This window comes from Excalfactoria chinensis, chromosome 1, assembly GCF_039878825.1.
Source record: "Excalfactoria chinensis isolate bCotChi1 chromosome 1, bCotChi1.hap2, whole genome shotgun sequence".
In the NCBI taxonomy this organism is placed as follows: Eukaryota; Metazoa; Chordata; class Aves; order Galliformes; family Phasianidae; genus Excalfactoria; species Excalfactoria chinensis.
The window spans coordinates 35,724,505-35,749,616 of NC_092825.1; the positions used below are offsets into that span (position 1 = coordinate 35,724,505).

The 25,112-nt window shown below is 36.0% G+C and overlaps 1 protein-coding gene across 4 annotated transcripts in view; it reads right to left on the reverse strand.

Annotated features, from left to right (window-relative positions):
* Positions 1-1,677: 1,677 nt before the first annotated feature.
* The window catches only part of CAPS2 (calcyphosine 2), a 31,161-nt gene continuing 7,726 nt past the window's right edge, over positions 1,678-25,112 (reverse strand). For 2 of the 4 annotated variants that reach the window (XM_072337756.1, XM_072337773.1), the window contains 12 exons: positions 23,404-23,526; positions 19,458-19,525; positions 17,390-17,509; positions 16,442-16,516; positions 15,443-15,538; positions 15,243-15,336; positions 13,033-13,148; positions 7,580-7,656; positions 6,300-6,454; positions 5,676-5,795; positions 4,481-4,577; positions 2,900-3,192 (listed from right to left, as the gene is read on the reverse strand). In XM_072337756.1, the coding sequence (XP_072193857.1) occupies positions 3,017-3,192; positions 4,481-4,577; positions 5,676-5,795; positions 6,300-6,454; positions 7,580-7,656; positions 13,033-13,148; positions 15,243-15,336; positions 15,443-15,538; positions 16,442-16,516; positions 17,390-17,509; positions 19,458-19,525; positions 23,404-23,526 (1,317 nt within the window). In that variant the 3' untranslated portion in view covers positions 2,900-3,016. Of the gene's footprint in view, positions 3,193-4,480; positions 4,578-5,675; positions 5,796-6,299; positions 6,455-7,579; positions 7,657-13,032; positions 13,149-15,242; positions 15,337-15,442; positions 15,539-16,441; positions 16,517-17,389; positions 17,510-19,457; positions 19,526-23,403; positions 23,527-25,112 lie in introns of all 4 variants that reach the window. The other 2 variants (XM_072337747.1, XM_072337765.1) reach the window with 2 other exon arrangements.

Genomic DNA, 25,112 nt, shown 5'->3' on the forward strand with positions numbered 1-25,112 from the left:
AAGAGTTTACTCCCCTCCTGTTTATAGGCTCCCTTCAGGTACTGAAAGGCTGCAAAATTAGGTCACCCCACAGCCTTCTTTTCTTCAGGCTGAACAAGCCCAGCTCCCTCAGCCTGTCTTCATAGGGGAGGGGCTCCAGCCCCCTGATCATCTTCATGGCTCTCCTCCGAACCCTCTCCAACTGCTCTCTTTCTTGTACGAGGGGCTCCACACCTGGACACAGTACTCCAGATGGGGCCTCACAAGAGCAGAGTAGAGAGTGACCCTGCTGGCCACCCCTCTCCTGATGGAGCCCAGGATACCATTTGCTTTCCAAGCTGCAAGAGCACACTGCTGGCTCATGTTAAGTTTCTTATCCATCAGTACCCCCAGGTCCTTCTCTGCTGAGCTGTACTCAAAGACTACTCCTCCCAGTCTGTACAGATGCTGTGGGGTTCCTCCGGCCCAAGTGCAAAACTTTGCCATGTTGAACCTCATTAGGGGGGTCCATGTTTCAAGTCTGTTAAGGTCCCTCTGAATGGCATTCCTTCCTTCCACTGTGGCATCAATAGATGTTTGCTTCTAATAGAAAAAACAAACAAAAAGAATCGGATGCCACAGACCTTGATTTGAATATAGTTTCTGTCCTTCTGGTTTTGCCTGTAACTATGAACGTAGTGTGCCAGATTTGAATTGAAGGTTGTGTCAATTCTTTGCCACCTTCTTAATCCGACAGAACAAATGACAGCGGGCAGATGGAAAATGACTTTTTTCAAAAGCAACTTTTGTGAACTCCAGTAAAAATTCACCAGAGACATCATAGCTGATGTTTAGAGGCAGCCACTGATGTGTAACTGACCTTGAAGTTAATAAAAGTGATATACCGAGCAGGTTTTTCAGACTTACCGAAGTAAACGTATTTTTTTAGGCAATTTTTGACCTTTAGAGTTTGTTGTAGATTAACCGATTAGGGTTATGTCTTCAGATGAAGAAAGTGCATTGCTACTAAAGTTATAGAAATACCACTCCTGTACGTCATTCCCCTAATTTTTGTGCTAAGAACAACATTTTATAAGCACTTAATTTGAAGCACATATGACCTGTGCAGCTTCTGCTGAACACGTCCACCTCAGAATCACCAGTTCCATGACAATGGATTCCAACTGACAAAACCTTACCAGCAAGAGAAATTTTAGCAGGAATGGAGGAATATAAAGATTGTAATGAGCCACAGCAGAATTCTTCTTAGAATAAGCATTGACGCAATGTTGCCTTGCTTTGTAAACCAACGCAGACATCTGCAGCCTCAAAAGAACTGGAAAAAAAAATTCTTCATTTGAGGATTTAGAGCAGAAACTGCAATTCCAAGAGAGGTCAGGCTACAAATATTCAGAAGATAACAAAAGAACAAGTAATTAGAACACAAAAATGCTCTATCTAGAACAAACCAGTCACACGCAGAGGGTCTAAAGTCCCTCATTTAACATTCATTTCAGCACTGTCCTTACATTTCTGCGTAACACAAATTGTGTTTCAGAGGAAGGTCCTTTGAACCCCAAACTATAAATTCAGAACTGGTCAGACAAGCAAGGGGAAAATGAATACACTGTAATTGCATAGGCTTAAAAAATGCAGTTCAACACACTGTTAATTTTGGTGAAAGGTACACTGAAACCAAAGGTATCGACACACTCATATGTAATTTATTAATAACACATTTTTTATTACTTAACACAATTAACCTTACAGAAGTAAAATGATGTATTACAAGGAAAAGCATACCTGGCTGGATATTTGAAGGAGTAAGAAACATTTTAATTCAGAATTTAGTTTTTGGTGCAACAATGCTCTTTAAATATAGATTTTTCTGCTCTATACTTTTAGGTCAGCCAAGAAATTCTGCATATCAGTCTGACAAAGGATATTATTGCTTACTTCAAAAAAAATGTCTCAACAATTTGAAGTATAGAAGTCAGATATTCACACACAAATTTGATTTGAAAATAATTTAGGAAAACATAGGCAGAAGGTCACTGAAAAATATACTTGCACTTATTAAGCCTTTGGGATTCAACATTCAGCTTCAAATGCCTGACCAAGATGAAAAAATAAGGTAAGTAGACAATCTGGGTACTGGTTTCAAGAGTAATTTGTGTGAATTTCTACCCATTTTCAGTACTGCAGATATTCTCCAATCTGGATGAGGATGGCCTGCTCTTTTTCAGGCTAATCAACAACACAGCGAAGGAGAAATAAAGCAAATAATGTTTTAAAAGCAATTATACTTTCTATTTTTATTATTATTTTTACAAAATAAAACTGAAAAAAGGTATCAAGTGTCTACACTCTCAAATCTAAAGTTTTCAACGATCATAAAATTAATTTCTCTCTTGCATATACTCATAAATATGCAAAAGGTGGAATGATACAAAGATGGTAACAGATATTCAAAACGTTATTTATGAGGAAAGACTCACCAATATGGATGCCTTTGCTGGGAAATGCTGAGGCAATCTCCACCTGGGAGCAATCTCCAAGAGATGCTGCCTTAGTGGTGGTCAGCACTTAAATGAGGTCTAGAGGAGGTGGAGTCAAGGTCCACCCCTTCCGGGAGCACAGCTGAATTACCCTCACCTGTGCTCCCACAGCTGACCCAGCACTTGCCTCAGCTGATTAATCAGAGGTTCAGGCTGTGACTATCAATTTCCCATACAATATGTTTTAGTATTCTATTCCCACTTACTTTTAAAATAAGTCTCTTTATTCAAACATCCAGTAAATGATGCCTCCCGGCATGGGGAACAGCCCAAGAAAGTGCATAAACAGCATTTACGTTAAAACAGTGGGCAGCTCTGCTCAACAGGTACACTAAGAAACTTACCATGTCCTGTGTGATTCTGAAAGCACCTACAATTTTCAGTCCTTCAAATCAATGAAAAGCAATTATTATTAAACAATGCACATCATGATCGAATCCTCCCTGATTTAGCTTTCTCCTTTTTTAGAAGTCTCTTCTGTATTTTTGTCTTCTTCCACTCTAAATTCCCCAAGGGTTCCTTAAGATGTTAACAAAATCATCATCATCTGCGATTCCAATACTTAATCCTTCATAATAATCTTCAAACTCAGAATAGGACACTTCTCCAGGATTGCTGCAGGATTCTCCCAATGTTTCTAGAAATGACGACTTAATTTCTTCTTCTGTAGCTTTGCCTGTGAAAGTGTATTTTTTTCCATCAAATACAATTCTAAGACCAGTGGATACGTAGCTTTCAGTCTATTCTAGGAAATGAAACTTCAAATTTAGTTTGCAAATATTTTTCTTGAACAAATTCAATATTCTGACTTCACAGGAGGCAATGAAGTCATTTGCCCACTTGGTATCAGCTGCAGTATTTACCTTACTTTAACAGCAAATTATAGCATTAAGTATCAATGGAAACACAAAGCCAAAGTCAGTTTAAACAGATAATGAGATCAGGAAGATTTTTCCTCAAATGACTGAGAACACTGAACAACACATTCCTTAATTAAAACGTTGGTAATTCAGAGTTAAGCTTGTAACAAAACACGTGTTTTATGTAAAACAAGCTCAAAGCTCTAGGAACACATTAAGATATGAGTTTCATTCAAAAATGTTCTGGAATAGGTCAATGCTTTCTTGTGACTTAATAAAGATTATACTCAGATAACTTTTATTGCACTGAAAAAAAGCTGGAGAAAATACAGCATTACAGCACAGAAAAAAAAAATGCACGCCCAATATCCTTAAGCCACAGTTTGTCCTACTGTGTTACCACCAATGCTGCTGGCAAAACAAAAAACATCTTCTTTTCTATAGGTAACACAGAAGAGGTCAAGACACCAAAGAGACTTTCACAATCATGAGTCTGATACACTGGAGACGTTATTTAGAAACTGACCTACGAAGATTTAAACTCCTGTTTTATTTTATTTTTTAGCAGCAAGAGTTTAAACACGTTGCTACCTTCATTATTTTTTCAGAATTCTCAAACATTTCCTCAGTGAAGAGAAACAACCACGAGCAGAAATAAATGAGTAATTTATTCAGAAGGAACTTCAAGTGATGAGAAAATCGTGTCACTTGGAGACCTTATGTATATTGAGGAGGAACAATAACATGGAAAGGAGAGCATCCTCCTAATTTAAAGCTACTAATGTTGTGTGTGTCAGTGCACACAGGAGATAAGATACAACTACTGAAATGCAGTCTTACACAGGCAAGGAAAGGAACCCAGCCTGCATATCTGAAGTATTCGCGGTGTGATAGAAGTATTAAAATTATGTAGATGAGCTGCAATACTATTTATAGTCACATTTCACATTATAGATAATCAGAGGAAAAATGTTCTTGTCAACAGCTGAAGTCCAGGCCAACACTAAAACAGTTAATATTTGCAGCAGTCTCTGAATCTGTTCTCTCTGCAAACACGGTGAATTCATTAATTACGGATATATTCTTTTTGTTCATATTAATTACCTGCCAACACTAGAGGATGTTTCTTTGCACAGTAACATTTTCTGATGTCTACCATCGGAACGCTTCCAGTTTTGTTGAAATCTAGTTTCATATAAGCCTAAACAAGGTAAAATTAAAAATAAATAATAAAAAAAAAAGGAAATATTTAAAGATCAAATATACTCACATACTCAGTACATACTTCTAGATCTTTTGCAATTAATCATTCTGATGTAACCATTTTACATAAGTAAACGGAGTCTTCCATCACTGACACTTGGATGCCAGTAAAGGATTCTACGTTACAGAGTTTTGCAATCATTTTATTAAAACAACTTTGATGTTAAATGCTGACCCCTCACAAACTCAAAAAAAAATGGTATTCTCTCCAAAATGTCTAGCATATCCTTAGCATCCGCAGTCAAGCTGCTTCCTTTCTGCCTCTTCCAATTAGTATGATTCCAACGTCACTCCAATATAGGCCTCTTCAGTACTGCTTACAGCAGCTTCATTCTCATTCCAACAGTTTACTTTTAATACACACACTCAATACGTAAGGCCAGGAGAGGCAGATCCTTCATAATTAAAAGTATAAAAGCATGTGTCATAGTTCTTGATCTTTATGATATTCCATCCCAACAATACTGGCTGATTTGCAATCAGTGTTTCACGCTGGAAATGGTTCCACAACACACTGCCACAATAGTCTGCCTTTCCAGTTTCTAGATACACATTTGACAAATGATATTTCAAATATTAAAAAAAAAACCTCTCACCAACTTAATGCCTCTAATTGTACATCTCAAAGAAGGCAAGTATTATTGCCTCTATTTCAGACACTGGAGTAAGAAATAAGCACACAGTATATACAGATCAAAGACAGAGTGATCTGCCAAAATACAGAAACAGACTTCTGGAAGATATTGCTTCAGAGTGCCAGATGCTTTACACGCTGGAGTGAACTGCAAGAACACCATATGCACTCAACCTCAAAATAGTAAAATATTTGATTCTAGGTGGCAAAGTTCAAAATTCAGTTTCATTCAATAGTAGAACAGCTCACAATCTTCTAATTTACATTAACTGCAGTTCACTCATTTGACAGCTTAAAAAGACAATTACCAGAAACATAATGTAAGGAAAAAATATTCAAATAAATAACCAACTCCCAAGTTAGACTGCAAAATATCTACAGTTACAGTGTAGTGAAACTTACTTTTCTTACAAATGCTTTCCGATATTCATTCATTTCTCCAGCTATAGCATGAATAAATTCTCCATAGTTGACTTTACCACTCTTGTTGTCATCAAGAATAAGCCATAAGGATGCAAAGTCCTGTAATTTAAAAATATTTTGCCAAAGCTTTTCATGATGTCCTGGAATAAAGCAATCGCTACAGCGCAAACTTCACAAAGAAGAATGTACCAATACAAACTGACTTGAAGATTCCTCAAGATAATTCAAGTCATCATCAGTCACTGACAGCCATAATTCATATTATCTGCAGTTTTGATAGCTGTGTATTGTTTTTGTGAGATTACATTTAAAAGGAAGACCGATAAGTAAATGGCATCATATATAATATCTGCAAAAGGCCCCAAAAGAAAAATAATTGCAATTCCACTCATCCCTCAGAAAGACAGCTCTTTTTATTTATTTTACTTATTCCTTTATTTCAGAATTTTACAAGGGACTGAATGCAGCACCAGAAAGAAAAAGAAAAAAAAAAAAATCTTGCATAAATTAAACCATATTGAACTATAGATTTAAGCAAAGAAAAGCATTTCAGTAAATTAAAGCGAGATTATTGCCCATTATAACAATTTCAGTTAGACTTACCTCTTCAGGCACTTCCAAATGGAATAGTTTTAGAGCCTCTTTAAAGTCTGCCTGAGAAAGAAAACCAATTCCATTCTTGTCTATGTGTCGGAAATACTTTCCTAGGCCTGTTACAACTCTGACTCCTCTTTTACTTAATGTCTTTCTGAGCATACCTGAGGATTTACAGAAAGAAAAGTGTGTAATATTCAGCCAAGGTTGCGCACATGCTACAGAGCTGTTATAAAAGCAAACAAAGCCATAACAGCCTGTGATGCTGTGGGTTAAAATGGCCAATCCACACATCCAGGCTCTCTTACCTTTAATGACAGGAGTTTAAAATGTAACTATCAGTTATGTAACACTTGAATGGAAATTGTATAAGGCAGCAGAAACATTAATAAAACATTTAGAAGATCACAGAAGGAAAGAAAAGAATGGCTATTAACTTATACCTTCTCAAATGATAAAAATGCTGACTTCCACTGGAACTGCTTACGCACGCAATAGATTTCAACAAACAAAACAATTTAGCAATGCTATACTTTGGCAAAAGCAAACGTTCCATTAATAAATACAGAGAGTCCCCTGTGCCTACAAACATGCTAATACAGGTGAAACCAGCAACAACTATTGCAAAGTCTGCAAAATCATTCCAAAATTTCTATGCTAGCAATAGCAGCAGTATCAATACCTGTTTTACTTCAAGGCTGTCTGAGTTTCTCAGCATACCCTATTGACAGGGTATCTACGATAGGTAGGAACATGGTAAAATTCTACTGAATATTCTAGATACTAAATTGTATTCACATGTTTAGTATGAACATTGTTAAAGGAGTATGAAAAAAAAAAAAAAAACAACAAAACAGCTTCTCAGTGTGTAAAAACAACGGTCAAAGAACTACCCAGCATAGAATTAACTGATGAAATGAGAATGTATTTTTACATTTCATCAGTACTTTTTTAAACTTACTGTCAGTTTAACAAAGGATTAGTGTTACACTCTAGCATATTTTAAAGATTTTGTCATCACAGAAAGTAATATCATATTGATTACATTCACAATTATTCCATTCTCTTTCCAAAATCATTAAGCAGACCATCTATTTAAAGCAAAATGAGAGTAGAAAGCGTTCTTACAATTGGTTTATTCCAATATCAGATTCCAGTAATATTCTGATAACTAACTCTTGTTTGCTTTAGTTTATTCAAATAGAATCTGTCACCGCCGTTCCTTGTGTTGAACAATAAAGTTAGAGATACAGAAATTTAAAATCAAGGGGGTTCTGGTAGATACAAACCTTGAATTTTCCTGAACACTCTGCTGTCATCAGTCAATTGCTCAGAAGATTCTTGGTTGAACTGCAAAGAGGAATCTCTACAATAACAAAAATTTAATGTTGGTTGGTTAAAATCACACGTAATATTACTTAATGCAAAATAACTGCAGCAGAAAAGCATTTTTCACTTTACATTAAACTGCCCTTAGCAGCATGATCACCAACCACTCAAGTCTGATGCAGGACACACAGAACAGTTGCAGATATACTGAAGTTCTTGTCTGACAATCTTCCATTAGCATTTCCTCTGCTCATTTATAAATCATGGATAAATATTCCTGTTTGCACAATCTCCAGAAACATATTTCAAGGAAGTCCTAACCTTCAGCTCAGGAAGAGTTTGTTTAAACAGCTATGCTTAGTTACCAATAGGAAAGTAACATGAAGTAGCTACAAATATCACTTTAGAAGAGAAATTTTGAAACTATAGAAGTTATATCTTGAATCTTTCCGAGTGACACATCTAAATGAGAAGTGAAACAGTGAAATGACAAAACTAATATCAATTTCTGGTACCCATTCTATGCCTTTGACTTCTTATACATGATCAATGGGATAAAAGGATAAAAAAAGCCAACACTGTGGTTTAATAATCAGAGAAAGGGAAGAATAGATTATCTTTCATGACATGGATGGAGAACAGTGTCACTTAACAGGGCACTGAGGACTAACATGCTCCATGAAGGAATATCTCTGCAGAAGAACAGAATTACTTTAAAATTTCTGTGTCAATATTCAGATATTTCACACACTGGCACCAAGAGTGGGTTCCATATGACTGTTCATTCAAGTGGCTGAGATACATCCTGAAACAAGGAGAACAAGGTCCGTCAAAGACACCTCAGAGCAGTAAGCAAAAACTACAGACCTTGTAACTGCAGTGAGTGTGCATTCTCTAGGCCAAAAAGCAACAGCCAGAAACCCACTGAATAAAGAGATGTGAAAATGTTGCAAGCTGAAGGAGGGACACTGTTCAGAAAAGGAATGGCCTCCGGATTGGCATAAGAATGAAAGACCTGAGGATTTTTCTGTCATGAAGACCTTAAGGAAGGCAAACATGTCTGTATGCTGATTATTGGTTAAAAATCTGCTTTCTTTGCTTGGTCACCACAACACTACAAAATGTAATTTATTTTTTTTTAAATGTTCTGATAAATGAACCACAGATTTCTAAAAATGTGCTTAAGAAAAAAAAAAAAAAAAAAAAAAAAAGAAGAAGAAAAAAGAAAAAAAAAAAATGGGACATTATGAATGGGAGTCACATCCAAAGAATCTTGGGATTTAGCTCAGAGAAATTTCAAGAGGTGGAAATTCCTGTATGTATTTCTAAAATATCCCATGTATTTTCCACATATATTCTTAAGGAAAATGCTTCCCTCACAGTCTTTGAATTTAATGACTAGAACAAACTAGTGGCAAGGTGATTCTGGAAGAAAAGAATTAACTAAAAGCATCCAACTCTTATGAGTCTTTGTTAGCAATCTTAGGAGACACTGGAGACAAAGACACGAATGAACTTATTCTTTCAATAGCCTCATTGTTACAAATAGACTGTGCAGACTCCAATTACTTTTAACACCTGATGACGCTCAGAAAGACAAGGCACTGAAAGGATGAATAACAGAGTAACAAAATGTCACTTTCTCCTATTTGTTCCAGTGTTAATCAGCCATCTTAAAAGAACTTGAGCAAACTTGAAATCTCCCAGAAAACACATACACAGATATTGATCTCTCTCAAGTAAAGAAATCAATGCCTTGAAATGTGCCCAGGTAACTAACAAGCAATAATGAGATAGATTAATGACAGATATGTTAACATTATACAGTTCTGGGATTTATTTTTTCCTTACTCTGCCCACTTCCGTGAAGAGACCATACGGGATTCTTAACTATTGACTTTAAAGTGCTAGTTAATCACAGAAATTTTCTCTTGCACCAGAGATTAAATGGAGGATCTTCAGGTTTAATGAGAGCCTAATTGGGAAACGTATGAGCCTTCTCATTTCAAATACAAGCCAACCACCAATAAAGAGGAGAAAGACAAGCACTCTTCCATGAAAAATAAAGCATCATTCCATGACACAATGGTTTGCAACTTATACTGTAGAAAGCAGGATTTGCTACATATATTTTGCATTGAATTTGATGCAACGAAGATTGAGTTTCTGACCTTGTTTATATTTTAATTCGCAACGCTAACTGTATGTCTGACAAAATAAATGAATGCAAACTCAGTGTTGTTAAAGAAATTTGTTTCCTAAGTTCAAAAGCTGGATCAGTACTTCGTACGCATGAACAAGAAATTATAGTAATTTTTGTAATTTGTAATTTTGGAATTTCTGTAATTTTTCCTGGCAAGTGATTGTGTTCTCAAAAGGCCCCCCCAGAATCCCCAATCAGAAATCATGACAAAGGTTGATAGAAAAAATACTGTTACACATAATCTATACGAAGAAAATGAACAAAACAAAAGAAAACCTACTCCTACTCCTGCAACTACTTTAATTAGAATAGGAAGGCAGATGCAAAAGCACTATTGCCAGCTTGGAACTGCTCGTTCACCAGTGCCTTGCCATGAAGGAGTACTTCTTCCTTCAGAGGAAGAATTACTTCTCTCCTGTCTATTGAAAATTTACATCCCTCCAGTTTGTGTACCTTCCATTATGAAGTTCCCATGAACTTGTTCACCAAAACCACCTAAACTGTACATTGCCATCAACAGCCACCTAGAGAGGATAACATACTCTAAAATAAAACACAGAAGATCCAGAACTTGTGGCAGCAGGGCATAGCTGCTCTTGTAAATCTGCAATAGGCCTTCAGGACTCTATCTGAGCAGGATTCTAAGTACACTAATGAAGGTAAAAGAGTATTCTGCCAGAGAAGAATAAGTTACAGTTCAGTATCATTCCCTTCAAACACACTGTTCAGAAAAAAAAATAGACTGATTTCGCATCTGAAATTTAGTCAACTATCTGGAAAAAACAAAAACAGAAAAAACCAAAACCCATAACACTTCAGTTAGAGAAAACATAGAAGAAAGAAACAATTTGTTCCACCACAAGTAGCAGAAAATATGAAATTATAACCTGAAGAGCGAACCTTCAGAAATAACACTGGATCAACTGCAAATTTCACAGGTAGAAAATTAGCGACAAATGCAAGAAGATATCTACCCAAATGATACACTTCTGAGGTGTAAAATATCCTACATAAGCTATCCAAAATTAAACTGTATTATTTCATGAAAATGCTGCAGAGAGGGAGCAATTAGCAGTAAGTATCATACAGATATACCTTCTACAACCAATTAAGTTTGAATATACTGTTTTATGGACTGTTAGCTCACTATGGCCCCTTTGCAGAGCTTTCAGTGTAAAGAGATATTAAAATGAATATCACCGTAACTGAGAACAAGCTTCATGTATCTAAACAGTTTCAGAAAGAAAAATAATAGTCAGATAAATTGTTCTGATGAAAGTAGACTTTACGTACTGAATGTATTTAATTGAGGCTTTGTTATTGCTGTACCAAGTGAAGAGGCTCTGAGATCTGAGACTGGTTAGACTTGAGAAAGCAAGGCTCAGGGGTATCTCATCAAAGTGTACAAATACCTGACTAAAGATGACTGAGCCAGGATCTGCTCCATGCAGCCCAGTGACAGGACAATAAGCAACAGGCACAAACTCCTCACCAAAATTTGAATAATCAAACTGATGGTATTTCAAACTCAATCAATTTCCATATTCTAGCAACAAATTTTCATACCAATTTTATTTTATTTTATTTTTTGGTGATAAGAAACAAACAGTGGAAACCAGAAACCCCAGAGAAAGACAGTTCATTGCCCTGACTGTTTACTTCTGCATAGATACTGAGATAACAGTACTGATGGTGAAAAATAATGTATGCTTGAGGATTAACTGAGAACGTTCTAAGAAATTCTCTATAGAACAATATAATTTACTAAAATGTATTTTGAAAAAGCAAGTGTAGTAATCCTGCTCCAAAAGAGCTTTTCTGCTGTAACGTGTAATCTATTAGAGTTGTGTTTTCATCATACTTACAGCTCTCTGTTCATTAAAGAGAGAAAAAGCAAAAGAAGACAATTTCCTCCCTTCAGTCACAGCCCATCCTCAGACGTTATCAAGTTTTATTTCAGCAGGAAAGGGAAAAAAAAAAATTAAGTGCAGATAATCTGAAGAAATATCTAGGCCATGCATTCTAATGAAACATGTTAAGATTGCTCATATCTCATTATTATGAAGTTTGGAGGAAATCTGAGTAAATGTCCAAATCTGAAGTGTCATTTAATGACTGCTTACTGTATACACCATGATTACAATGATTTAGGGACCAGACAAAACACTTGAACCTCTCTCTCCATAGTTCTTTGACACAGCAAACCATACCAGTCAAGACACAAACAAGAGATTGGAGAGAAAATATGTGTTGTAATTTGATTTCTCATGTAGATTTTGTTAATGATATAACATAGCACAAAAAAGTCCTCCTTTCTCTTCTTCATTACCTCATGGACTTGAAATATGGAGGGGAGAAATAGGCAATGTAGCAAGATTAACACTTTAATTCTTAAGACGTTCAGTTTCATACAATATCACATTATTATGCGCTGGTATGAGCCTGTGCCATCTGTTCTAAAATTGATGGACTGTATATGATATATAGCAGCAGACAGAATGCTATCAGGATTTGTATTCTTCAACAGTAATTCAGAATTGCCACTATGAGGAAAGCACCAGCCTCTGGTACAGAAAGGAGCATTCCTCCCTGCACCAAAAGGCGAAAGCAGATTTGCAACATACACATTGAAGAGTCTGAGGGAAAAAGCGTGTGATAAAAGATTCTGTTGGAACACGGGGTTCATTACAGAAAACAAATGAGCTGCCCCAGTGCCTGCGGTCTACAGTGTGTAGCAATATCTGGAAGAAAAGATAGGAAAATGAAAAAGGAAAAAAAAAAAAAAAACAACAGAGAAACCTTCTATCCTTCCATTGACTGTGTTCAAACACTTGTCTCATTATGACTAATATAAGCTTTTAATACCAGCTTCACTGAAGATTCAATTATAATGTTAATCACAAAAAAGCATTTTTCTCCTGAACAAAATATATTAGTTCATTACATTGACAAATGTTCATAATGTTTTGTATCGAGAAAAACTACACAGCAAATAACAAAGCTTCGTATCTAATTTTATTGTTCATATTACTCCTTATTGTTCTATAAATAAATTCCATATATCCTCTCATATTTATTACCAATTTCTCCTAAATTATGGTTTTATTTTTTTTTTTTAAACATTATAAATAAGACGTTAGAAGTTTTTCTAAAAAAGATTTTTCGCTTAAGTGGGGAAAACTGATTTGAAAACCAGTCAATGGCACTTACTTCAGAAAATCCATAGCAACTTCATCAATACTTATTACACGAAGGGTGAGAATTGGATTCTGCTTGACGCTTTTTGGAAGGCTATGATCGACACTTTGGAAAGTTAGGTTAGCTCCCTGTTGAAAAGTGTACGATTATTTACTAACAGGTCACATAATTTGTAAAATACAAATACTTTCAAGAAGTGTGACTATTAACATTTAGGTATGCAATGACAAAAAAGTATAGCTAAGGTCAGCTAGCCTTCTAAAGAGCTTTTCTAGTAGTAAACAAAAATAACTTCATGCTTCAAGATGAAATATTATCCTCTGTGTATAAGTTTGTCTAGTAAGAGAATCACTCATGCCTCAATTCACCGCTTAGCAATGAAGGACTACAGATTGCTGTTTCCTCTGCCTGGGTCTACTTACTTTTCTGTTTTTCTTCTCCCTTTATCCTTTAAGATCACCTGGTTCCAACCTCCCCTGCTATAGGCAGGGACATCTCCCTCTAGACCAGCTTGTTCACAGCCTGCCAATCCAGCCTGGCCTTGAATGCTTCCAGGGATTGGACCTCCACAACCTATTTGGGCAACCTGTTCCAGCATCTCACCACCTTCACAGTTTCTTCTTGATATCTAGTCTAAATCTACCCTTTTCCAGCTTAAAACCATTTATCCTCATCCATTACTACATGCCCTTACAAAAGTCCCTCTTCAGCATTCCTGTAGGCCCCCTTCAGGTACTTGAAGATCACTATAAGGTCTCCTCAGAGCCTTCTCTTCTCCAGGCTGAAGAGCCCCAACTCAACCATCCAGCCAATTCCTTATGCAGAGTGGTGTATCCATCAAATCCATTTTTCTCCAATTTGGCAACCAGAATGTCAAGTGAGACAGTGCCAAACACTTTGCACAAGTCCAGGCAGGTAACATCAGTTACTCTTCCTTTATCTTCTGATGCTGCAACTCCAACATAAAAGGCCACCCTATTTGTTAGGCATGACTTACACTTAGAGAAGCCATGTTAGTTACCACCAATCACCTCATCTTTATGTTTCCTTGTGCTTAATAGGGCCTTCAGGAGGGTCTGCTCTATGACCTTACCAGACACAGAGGTGAGACTGACCGGTCTGTAGTTCCCTGGATCTTCTTTTTTTCCCTTCTTGAAAATGGCAGTTATGTTTCCCCTTTTCCAAACAGTGGGAACCTCATCAGACTTCCACAACCTCTCAGATATGATGAATAGCAGCTTGGCAACTTCATGTGTCAGTTTCCTCAGAACTCATGGATGGATCTCATGAGGTCCCATGGACTTGTGCACCCTCAAGTTCTTTAGGTGGTCTCGATCCTCATCATCACTTACAGCAGGCAGATCTACTTTCACCAAGTTCTTTCCATTGCTTTCTGCTACATGGGTGGTGTGGCTAGAGCCCTCACCAGTGAAGAATGAGGCAAAGAAGTCATTGAGCATCTCAGTTTTCTCCTTATCCCTCTTGACAAGGTCTCCAGTTTCCTTCCAGAGAGGGCCCACATCCTCCCTGACTAACATTTCAACACTTCACTCAAAAACATTGTTTCCTCTAGATTTAAAATTTTCAGGAGGATACAGACAAAACATACTGTATTTGAAAAATTAAGTTAGTGTGTATAAATCAGGAACATTTAACCCAGTGTGATTTGTAGTCACTAATCAGGTTAGGCAGCGAATTAAGTTTCAAATGCTCAAATAGATATAACCTTGATTATATGTGCTACTTATTCAAATGATGTTTCAATCACTTTTTTGCAAGAAAAAAGTAACAAAAGCTCTCTTTAAACAGCTGGTGGTCAGTATTTTCAAACTTCAAACTTCTAGGCTAAAACCAATTCATGTACAATTCCCTCATATAAATAAAAATATTTAGTCATTGATTCTTGTCTAAAATTCCAATAGAAAGATCGTTTCTTTTTTAAAGAGTACTTTGTTCTTCTATTTCAGCTCCAGGACTCTACTTCCACACCGTCTGCAGTCTTCTGCCCTCTAGTGGGAACACTACAAACTAAAGCCAAAAGAGAACTCTAAAAGGAGAAGAATAAGTCAGGCTCCTGAAAAATGCACTATTTGAAAAGGCTACTGGAGGGAAGACCAAAAGTCTTTCCCTAAATTATATACCACAATTTTAAATTTGAATATTTATATGTTATTTCAAATTTGCAAACATCATTGCCTTCAGTTCAACAGAAAAATACTTACTATGTAGAAATCACTAAGATCATAAGCTTTTCCCTTCTTTTTTCCTCGCTGATGTTGATAAACTCCCTTCTGAATGAAAGGCAAAGCATTTGTTCTGTGAAATAATTCAGAAACAACCTTAAAACAGTTATATTTTGTTAAGTTTGCCAAGTAAAGTTACAGACATTTTCTAAAACCTTTTTAGAAGAAACCTAACCTACCTATTTTTTCCAAACTGTCGGAATTCATATACAGTAAGTGATCTGTCACACGCAAAAAAGAATCCAATCAGGTCTCTACAAGCATCACGACCATTTCTGGAAGGAAAATTGAAAAGTATTTTTTACATATAAACACATTTAATTCAACCCTAACACAAGCAATGCTTCTATTTTGAAGCACCCACTTTGTATCTACTCGTGCATATTGCACAACCATTCTTCCTCTCAAAAGCTATTTTCTCTAAACCACCACAGAATTCCTCTTCTGGATCTGTGAACAAATCTAAACACAATATTCTGTTCTCCATCATGTTAAGAACATCCTTCAAAGCTTCATGCTTTAGTAGATCACTGCAATTTTCATTCATTAAATAAAAAAACCTGGACTATTGTAATTATTATGGTATATAGAGCTATCCTGCTGAATCCTTGGCTATATATACAGTCACTGCTTCGTATCTGAAGAACATGTTTACGCCATCACTACTCAGTTCAGATCCATTCCAAAGCTACCTTAAACCTACAAGGTTTAGCATGCAAGAATCCACAAACAAGACACAAACCCATCCTTTTCATTCACAGTGGTTGCCACATAGTTAAGACAACACCACAGAACTTTCCATTAACTGACTTGCAGTGGTTGTTCTACACAGACACCTCATTGTCCTATGACAAACATGATAGTAACATAATGTGACTTACGCATCTTAATGCTGTACAATGCCACTATGAGCCAGGTCAAATATTGCATTATATTGTATTATAAGCACACACGTGTGTATATATATATATATATATATATATATATATATATATATATATATATATATATATATATATATATACATACACACACACCTACACTGCATATTCTTTTTTTTTTCCTATACATACAACAAAGGAAGTTCATTATAATTAATTATTTCAAAAGAGTTACAATCATTATCCATACACTCACAGAATTGAAAAGTTCCAAAAAAAAATAAAAATTGTAATTACCGAGATATAATCCTACTATCAAAGCGTAGCTTGTTAGAGAGCATGTGTTCAGTTAATCCTGATTTGGTCCTTATTCTGCAAAAATAATGTGGCATGTTAGCAATATCTATGTGGTCACAGAACAACGTTATATGAAATTCAACTGTTCCGAAACAGCAAAAAAAACAAACAAAACAAGTGAAATACAGTATCCGTGGCAACTGGCTGAAGAGATGACCCTTGTAGTTGAATTAGGAAGCAACTCAGAGTTGCAACATGGAAGGCACTCTGTAATTACATCATATGAGAGTACATCTGCAGAAAGCATAGATGTGAATGGAACACTTGTCAAGAATTAAAACTCTAGCACTCATCACATTTTCCTGCATGTTGAGAAAGATTAACAGAATAAAACCAGGAGATACAGATTCACGTTTCAACATGAAATGCTGAAAATCAAAATGTTTTCCCAATTTTTCTAAAGCCAATGGAATTACAACTTCAATACTTGCAGGTCAGGAATAAAATTTCAATGCCAATACAGTAAATTACCGCAAAAGAAATCAAAACATGGAAGAAAGGTATGATTACACCGTGAAGATCTACATTAGCATTTATAGATGTATATTTATGCAATTTTATGCACCTCAGGATGGGAGTCTCTAAAAGGTTATGACAGGATCTCAAGCATTCAAAGAAGGTTGGCAAAACTGTGATGAACAATATCAATATAAGATTAAGTTGGTTCTCCCATGTTTTATAAATACTATGAATCAAACATTATACACAGAGAATCCACAAATAAGGTCGCACTAGGCAATTATACAAAATAAGGAGTCTAGAAAGAGAGGAAGGAATTGTTTCTAAGTCAGGCACATAACACCTGGAAAGGCAAAGAGAGACTCTGCAGATGCCAAAATAACAAGAAAAGAGAATATTTCTAAAAAATGACCACCAGAGAAAACTTACTTTGTTTCATGCAGTGTTCTTTTCCTAAAACGCATGGGTGCAGTCTCCAGTCCCAAATGTCCTTGAACTTCCTTGTAAACATCACCTCGTGTGGCTTGTTCTGGATCACTTATGACAGCTCTGATGAAAAAGGGTAGTTGAGAAGTTGGTACTTCAGATTTTATATATTCTTATTTTGAAACAAACAAACAAACAAACAAACAACCTCACAAGAATAATGCAACAATAGCTCATTCACCTTAGCCATTATAGTTGAAAAAATTCTGGGAGAAGGGTGTTTGTTTTAACTTGGTTGGTAGTTATTTTCTTTAAATTTGGTGGGTTTGGGATTTTTTTTTTTTTTTTACAATTCTGAAATCAACAGTTCAAAATCAAGTATGTGAAATAACAATCTGGTAGTGAACAAATATACATTACTTTATTTTCTTATGTTTATTAACTTCCTCTCTGTTCATTTCTTCTCCACACAGAGCCATCTTTGCGCATATCAGTTACAATGATTTAGCTTCATAAATACAAAACAGAAAACCTTCTGCAGTCTCTTTAATAGATTTGCTATGCAATAGTTTTGAACTAATCTTCCTCGATTAACATCCTGCTCTATGATACCAATTTGTTTGGCAGTTCTGGCACAGTTATATATGGAAGGCAAACAGATTTCTTAAATTGAAAGTTCATCCTGATGCAGCTGCAGCACTACTGAATATTATTCTGACATTTGCCAACAGAAGGGCTCACAGCAGGAGAGATATGCATGCAAAAATAAAGGGAAGCAGCTGAAGAAGGTTAAGCATAGAATGAACATCGGTGATCCAAGAAGCAAAAAAAAAATTAATTCAACACTGCAGAACTGAAACATTTAAACAAAACTAGTATTTTTAAGGCAAGCTGTGTCATCATTTGGCCCTCTTGCATCTTCGTAAAGATTTGACAGAGAACAAGCACTTGTTTTCATTGGTAATTCCTGCACTGAATGCTGTTTCTACATTCTGGATTCTTAGCTGTGCTTACAGTGATGTTTAGAATTTAACATGGTGGCGGATGGCAATCTTATTCCATCATGCTGATCACATTCCTGATATCCCAGTTTTTAAACTGTGTAAAAGTCCTAATAGATATTTATACAATACGGGTTGCTAAGCTGCAGTAGGAATTGATACAAAGAAAAAATAGAATGAAGTGCAGTATATCAATCTCAAGTTCCCAAGACCTGATAGGCTATCATAGCAGCACAAACACAGAGTCAGCACAGAGTGCAAGACATTATAGAGCTACTTACATAAAATTTTTAGCAAGCATAAAGTAATGTGAAATTACGTTACACCAGTCTATACCATCTCGTAGTGCCATGACCAGACAGCTTAAGTAAAACTTTAAGTAAAATACCAAAGCATGCATAGAAATGAGAACAAATTTATAGGAATAATAGCAAGGAAAGATGCCTTTATTATACTCGTCTTCACAGGTGAGCTACTTTTTTTTCCCCCTTAACCTATGATGAGATCTTTCTATATAGAACCAATGATTTCTCAGAGCTGAAGTGATAGCAGCGAAGTTAGGAGAGCTCCCCCATACAGCCTCGATCAGTTAGCGTCACTTGTGCATTTTCTTCCTGCATGCTTAATGTTGATAAATTACTCCTTTGAATTCAGAGAAATATTGTGGCAATATTAATAGAAAAATATTAATAAAGGTAACAGACTTAGGACAGAAAATAAATAATAAATAATTGTACTTTGTACCAACAGGCATCCATATATTCTGCAGAGGTACAAGAGAGGTTATTTTTAAGAAAAGTGCTGTTATTGTAAAACCCTTAAAGCTTCAGGTATAAAACTAAGAATTTTTCTTAGAGAAAAATGAACTTAAACACAGCACTTGAAAGTGACCTTTTAATTCACAAATCTTTTAAGTGAAAAGCAATTTTCACTTAAAAGAATTTTGCAAATAGTAGCACTATAATACGAGTTGCAGCAAGATGATCAAAACACCTTCTAAGCAAGAGAAGCCACTCATAGACCTAAATTCTGCAGGGAAAGATGTAGTTTTACATTAAAAATTCACTTACCTGGATAACTGATCCAACATCACTTGTTCTACTACAGCCTGTTTCTTTCTTTCTGCAGCAACATCCTCCTATAATGGAAAAACATCCAAAAGCAATGGAAATATAACAACAAGCACTTCAAAAACATAATTAGCCTTTAAGACAGTGCTTCAATCCTATGAATGTTACAATTAATTTGGAATTTTCAAAGATTTTTTTTTTCATCTTTTTGAGTAGAATCCAATTTGCGTTAACTGAAAGACCGCGCTCCCTGCTATGCATTCAGATTATCTGTGCATTAGCTGACACTACGTATGAGAATTCTGATATTTCTGTTGTTTTCCATTACTTTTTGAAGTACAATAGAGCCCAAGGAAACTGATGCTATTCTGGGTATCATGGCTGACATAGATCCCCATTAAGAGACAGGGGACTCCACCTACAGCAATGTTTAGCTAAAAACTCTTTAAAGATACAGTCTCAGTTCTCAGTTCTTATTTGCTGCATGCCAGCACAATTTTCTGCTGAAACAGGCCAAGCTAAAAAATGTTTTCTTGTAAAAGAATGAGTAGCTCGAGGAGGTAGGCAATTTAGCAGGATCTTACTGCCATTTTTAGAATAGGATGATACTCAACCACAGTCTTGTGCCCTTCATTGTAAAGTGTTCAGTTATCAGTCATAATTCATTTCACAGAAAGAGAAACCAAAGGCACATGAGGATGCCTAAGGTCAGCATGGAGGCCACTGGCAACAACTAGGCTCTGCTATCTTGCTTCATTTCGTCTTCCAGATCTCTGAACTTTTTCACTGCACTGATATTTGTTTTCATTCCTCCTATTTATGAGAAAAAGAGAGATTGTCCTTTCTGAGGGGCTCTGGCAACCTCTTCAGTGACTTGTAATGTGTTCTGAAGCTGAAGAATCATGATATTTCTATTATTACCTTTTTTTTTTTCTTTGTAGCACCAACCAAATTCTACATACAGCAAGCCTGCCTACAACTGAAGAATAGAAAGCTAGTTCCCAGACAGCAGGTAATTGTAAAGGACAATTCATGAGTTCACAAAGTAGGAGGACTGTTCCAGAATTAACGCTTCCTATCTTGTTATGTTAGTCTGAGACATTAGAGGTGAACGTTGGTGATACATCATGACAAGTTGAACCTTCCCACCAATATCCCATTGTCATCCATCAATACTTGCTGAACACTTATGAAGACCAAACAATGGATGTGAGCACAGCAAGGTTGTTGGTGGCACATTTCAGCAGTGGTGACAGAGACAGTGGGTCACCACAGTTGGTACAGATTTTCACAAGTGTGGCACTCAGGCTCTTATTCACTCCTGGTAAAAATACATAGCTAATGATGGTGACTGTGGTGAAAAAAAATACTGTTTTATAGCTGAAAATGTGGTCTTATATATAGTGGTATTATGCTCTTTATGGTTGTTGTAATTTCCATAGAAATAAGAAGAAGGCATTACTTTCAGAGCAACCTACATACTACTGGTATCTTTCAAAAATCAAGTAAATATGGATTAATACTAGCCAAAAATAAAACAATGAATGAATAATGTAACAACAGACCAGCTGGTGAATTTACTTCAAAAGGCTTCTGAATTATAGCACATAGGGACCTTCCTGGTTTTCTTTCATATTCATTTTTGCACCTATCAGAACTTCTGGTAATTCACTTCAAACTTCTGAACTACTGCATACTGAAAAGCATTAAGTAAAGGAGAACACTGTTATTACACAGAAAAGCGTTGAAATACAACACGGACTCATCTTAAAGATCCAAATTGTCTTAGCATGATGAAAGGAAGACAATTTTAAGATTTCAACCTTATTCTTTACATTGCAGTTGAATACTAGAAGGTCACTAAACGTACTCTTCCATTTAGCTCTTAGACAAAAACTTCACCACGAATTTATGCACTGCTAAGGCAGGCAATGAACTAACAGCAGCTTTGAATGGTTAAAAAGAAGCAACTCTTTTGTCCACAAAACAACTCTTGATAGAAAAACAACTTTCTTCCCCCCCCAAAATCCCAAATTTATCATATACAGTGTTCATTGGTAACCATATGCTTACTGTAATTCATCTTAGATAAGGTAATTCCCATTCCAAACCTCAAGAAAATTGAAAAGAAAATCTATTTTAACATTAGAAGTTTTAGTAATGATTACAGTAAAGAAAAAATTTAAAAATATTTTGTATTCTTAAGCAAATTTTTAAACATACTTTACAAATCAAATGCCTACAATGGAGGCAATGCATATCCTATTTAATTATTACATAAGCAGTGGTTTCTTCTGATTTTTTCTATTATTACCATTTCTATTAGAATCTTGAACATGAGAGAACCTAAGACATGCTCCTAGAAAGACATAGGCAGCCTGTATAACCATGAGTAATAATCAGTAACAGAAAGGCTTCAGACAGTCCGTCAGGCACCTGCTGGCTTCCTTTTAAAGCATGCCAGCTGCAGTGTACCTGCCATTTGGCTGTCCTGCACTGCTCCTTTTATCAGTCTCTTCAGCTTATTTGATTTAGCAGTAGTTAATGTAACATTACTTCAAAACTTCCCCTCCTGCCCATTATACCCACTGTACTGTATAGATATTTAGATTTATTTTAGAAATAATGAACAGGAAATTATTTGTGAGAGTACTTTCTGAAAAGATTTTCTGATCATGAAAACGAATGGTGACATCAATAGAACAATATTCACATTCACTTTAGCAAATCTAGAAATCAAACATATGTTTGCAGTGACGTGAGCTTCAGTGCATAATAATGAACAATCAAAATAAACGAAGAATTATTTACTTTTATTGTCTCATTTATCATGGCTTATTATTCCATCAGGATGTTAGAATGCTAATTCTGTTCGATAATACCTTCAAAATTCAGTTATGGAGACCATCACTCTGCACATGAAAATACTGAGTCATGTAGTACCTAAAATCTTAAGATTCTTCACCACTTTAAATACCCCCAAACTTAGAATTTAGCCTTAAATGGACAATACTCCAGTTGAACAGTCCTAAAAGGAGTAAGAATTTTGTCTATGTAAAAAATAAAAGAAACATACTGAGTACGTCAACATAACTGAAGTTAGTATTTCCTCTTGTAGCAGCAAAGTCACATCTGTTTCCAGTCTGGGGGGCTGCTTTCTCCACAGAATTAATAAGGATGAGAGGATACTGGAGAGGATCCAACAGAGGATCTGAACTGGAGGAATTGAAAATTGAAACTAAAGGAGTTTGGTTTTGTTTAGTCTGCAGAGGAAGCAGGTATGGGGTGTTCTAAAATCATCCTACAACCAAATGGCAAAGATGGCATGTCACAAACAGGGCCTTCTGAGGCTTAACTTCACAAAGGGAATAGTGCAGCAGCACAGGAACATGTTACTTATAAATGCGGTAGAATTCAACCCACCCTTGGAGCTTGAAGACACCCAAAGCCATCGCTTGACCTGATCTAATGCCAACAGCAGAGCCCATACTGCTTATGAATAGGGTTATCATCACATACTCCATTCCAACAGTTAATGAGGAAGATTAGCCCATTTACTCTGGAAACTAGTCAGAGTAAAAGCTGACAGAAACGTGAATCTATGCACCATAGAATATGAGCTCGTGTACAGGCCAGAGACTAGAAGACAGAACAGAACAGTCAGGTTCACACAAGTCACTCAGCTGATCTTTTAAGTTGTACTTATTTATTTTTAATGTGCATTCTCATTTATTCACATTACAGAATAAAAAATAAGAAGCACTGCAAAAGAGATTTTAAAATTGCTCACTGGATTACTCAGCTCAGCTCCCATCAAAACAAATGTTTAAACTCCTGTGATGACAATTACAGACTAGGACCAAATCACCAACAGCCTAACTTCTACTGAACAAGTCATTCTACAAGTACAGACAGTTAACAGTCCAACAACAGCCAAAACACTTACAGCTTCTGATTTCCTCATACTGTGTTGCATATTGTAGGGCTTGCTTGTGTAGCACTGTTGCAGGAGAGCTTTCTCATCGAGAGCTGTAAGATCATCATTGTGCCCATCTTCAAACTGTGAACCCTAAGCAAAAAATGAATTATTTTCAGAAATCAAATCATTAACATTAAAATGTTTTCTTTAATTTATTAAAAAGCATCTTTTAGGAGTGTCTTTATCCTACTTTTATGACAATTAAAAAGGGAAAGAAATCATAAGCTTAGCTTTCTATTAGAACAGAACTTACAGATTTTGCTCACTAGTGTTGCCTCCCAACTTCTGAATCCTTACCAATTTTCAATCATATAGAAAGAAGCAAACAAAACAAAAAAAAATCTCAACAAATAGCACAGTTCTACAAACTTTGCTAAAGACCAGCAGTAAGTCAGGGAGAAAGTGGACTGTAAGTACCTCTCTGAAGAAGACAAGAGCTCTCTCCGTTCTGCTTAAAAACATTGAAGATAAAGCAAAAGATCTGCCATCAGGTGTATAAGATCTCAGTCAGAGAGGTGCTGCTTTTTGATCAGCAAAGAAGTTAAAACACAGTCTGGATAGGAAAAAGAACTGAAGCATATTTTTGAACTGGTTCTAAGAGACTTTTAAATCAGTCTGAGTAGATTACATAAGAATATATTTTAAGAAAACTGACAAAGGAAACTGTATTTACAGAACTTGGGAAAGAGGAAACAAATCAGTAGGGACAAATCATTATCTACGTTGCTTTAGGAACAGCTTATTTTCAGGGAAGAAAAGTTACAAGTTTCATTAATGGAATAAAATAATATCTTGAAATCTAAAGAGGATTTGATTTATTATTTAATAGGACAGTAATAATGTCCAGCAGAATAATTTTCTTGGTTAGATAATATATTGAGATCTGCCACAAGAAGTGACAAGACACAGCTTCTGGTGCTTGGTATTCACTTCCCTGGAGCCCAAATGCACTAGAATGGGCCAGCCCTGGCTTTTCTCTCTGTGTCTAGGCTTGTCGCCTGTTCCTTCAGTTTCAGACTAACCTGGCTACTCACATAAATACCCTTTTGATGGGTTTGTAGAACACTGTATAAAGGATGCACTCCTTGGAAAACAGATGACATCACAGCGTCAGACCGGTGTGTAAGAGTGGAAACAAAAGCAAAAGTAATACCACAACAAAACAACAGAATGGACATTCTTAACCACCGGCAAACATAAAAGCACGCTTAACAAGACAACCAATTCATTTTCTTCACTCAGTTTTTACTTAAAGTACCCATAAATAAAGGTTCTGTATGTTCTCCAAGTATTATCTGAATATCAGAAGTGGGTGCCCTACGGGCAAAAATCCTTTACAGTTTTAAGTAATATGTGCAAAAGAGACCTTAGCCCAAGCAATAAAAAAGTCTTTGTTTTCCATGAAACCATCTCTCTTCATTCTACTGAACATTATGCAAATAAAATAAACTCATTGTCAATTATTACAAACTTTTCATTTGAAAAGCAATAGGCACAGCATGTTAACTCAACGTCTGTATATTTAGCCATTAATATTCTGAATATTATATGTCATTAATATGCCGAAATCGTCATCTACCCTCAGCACAGCCTAGCTTTGACCAGTCCTCACAGAATCTGCTCACTTCCATTTCCTGTTCTTTGCTGGAGTCCTTTACTCAAGGGCCCGATCTTCC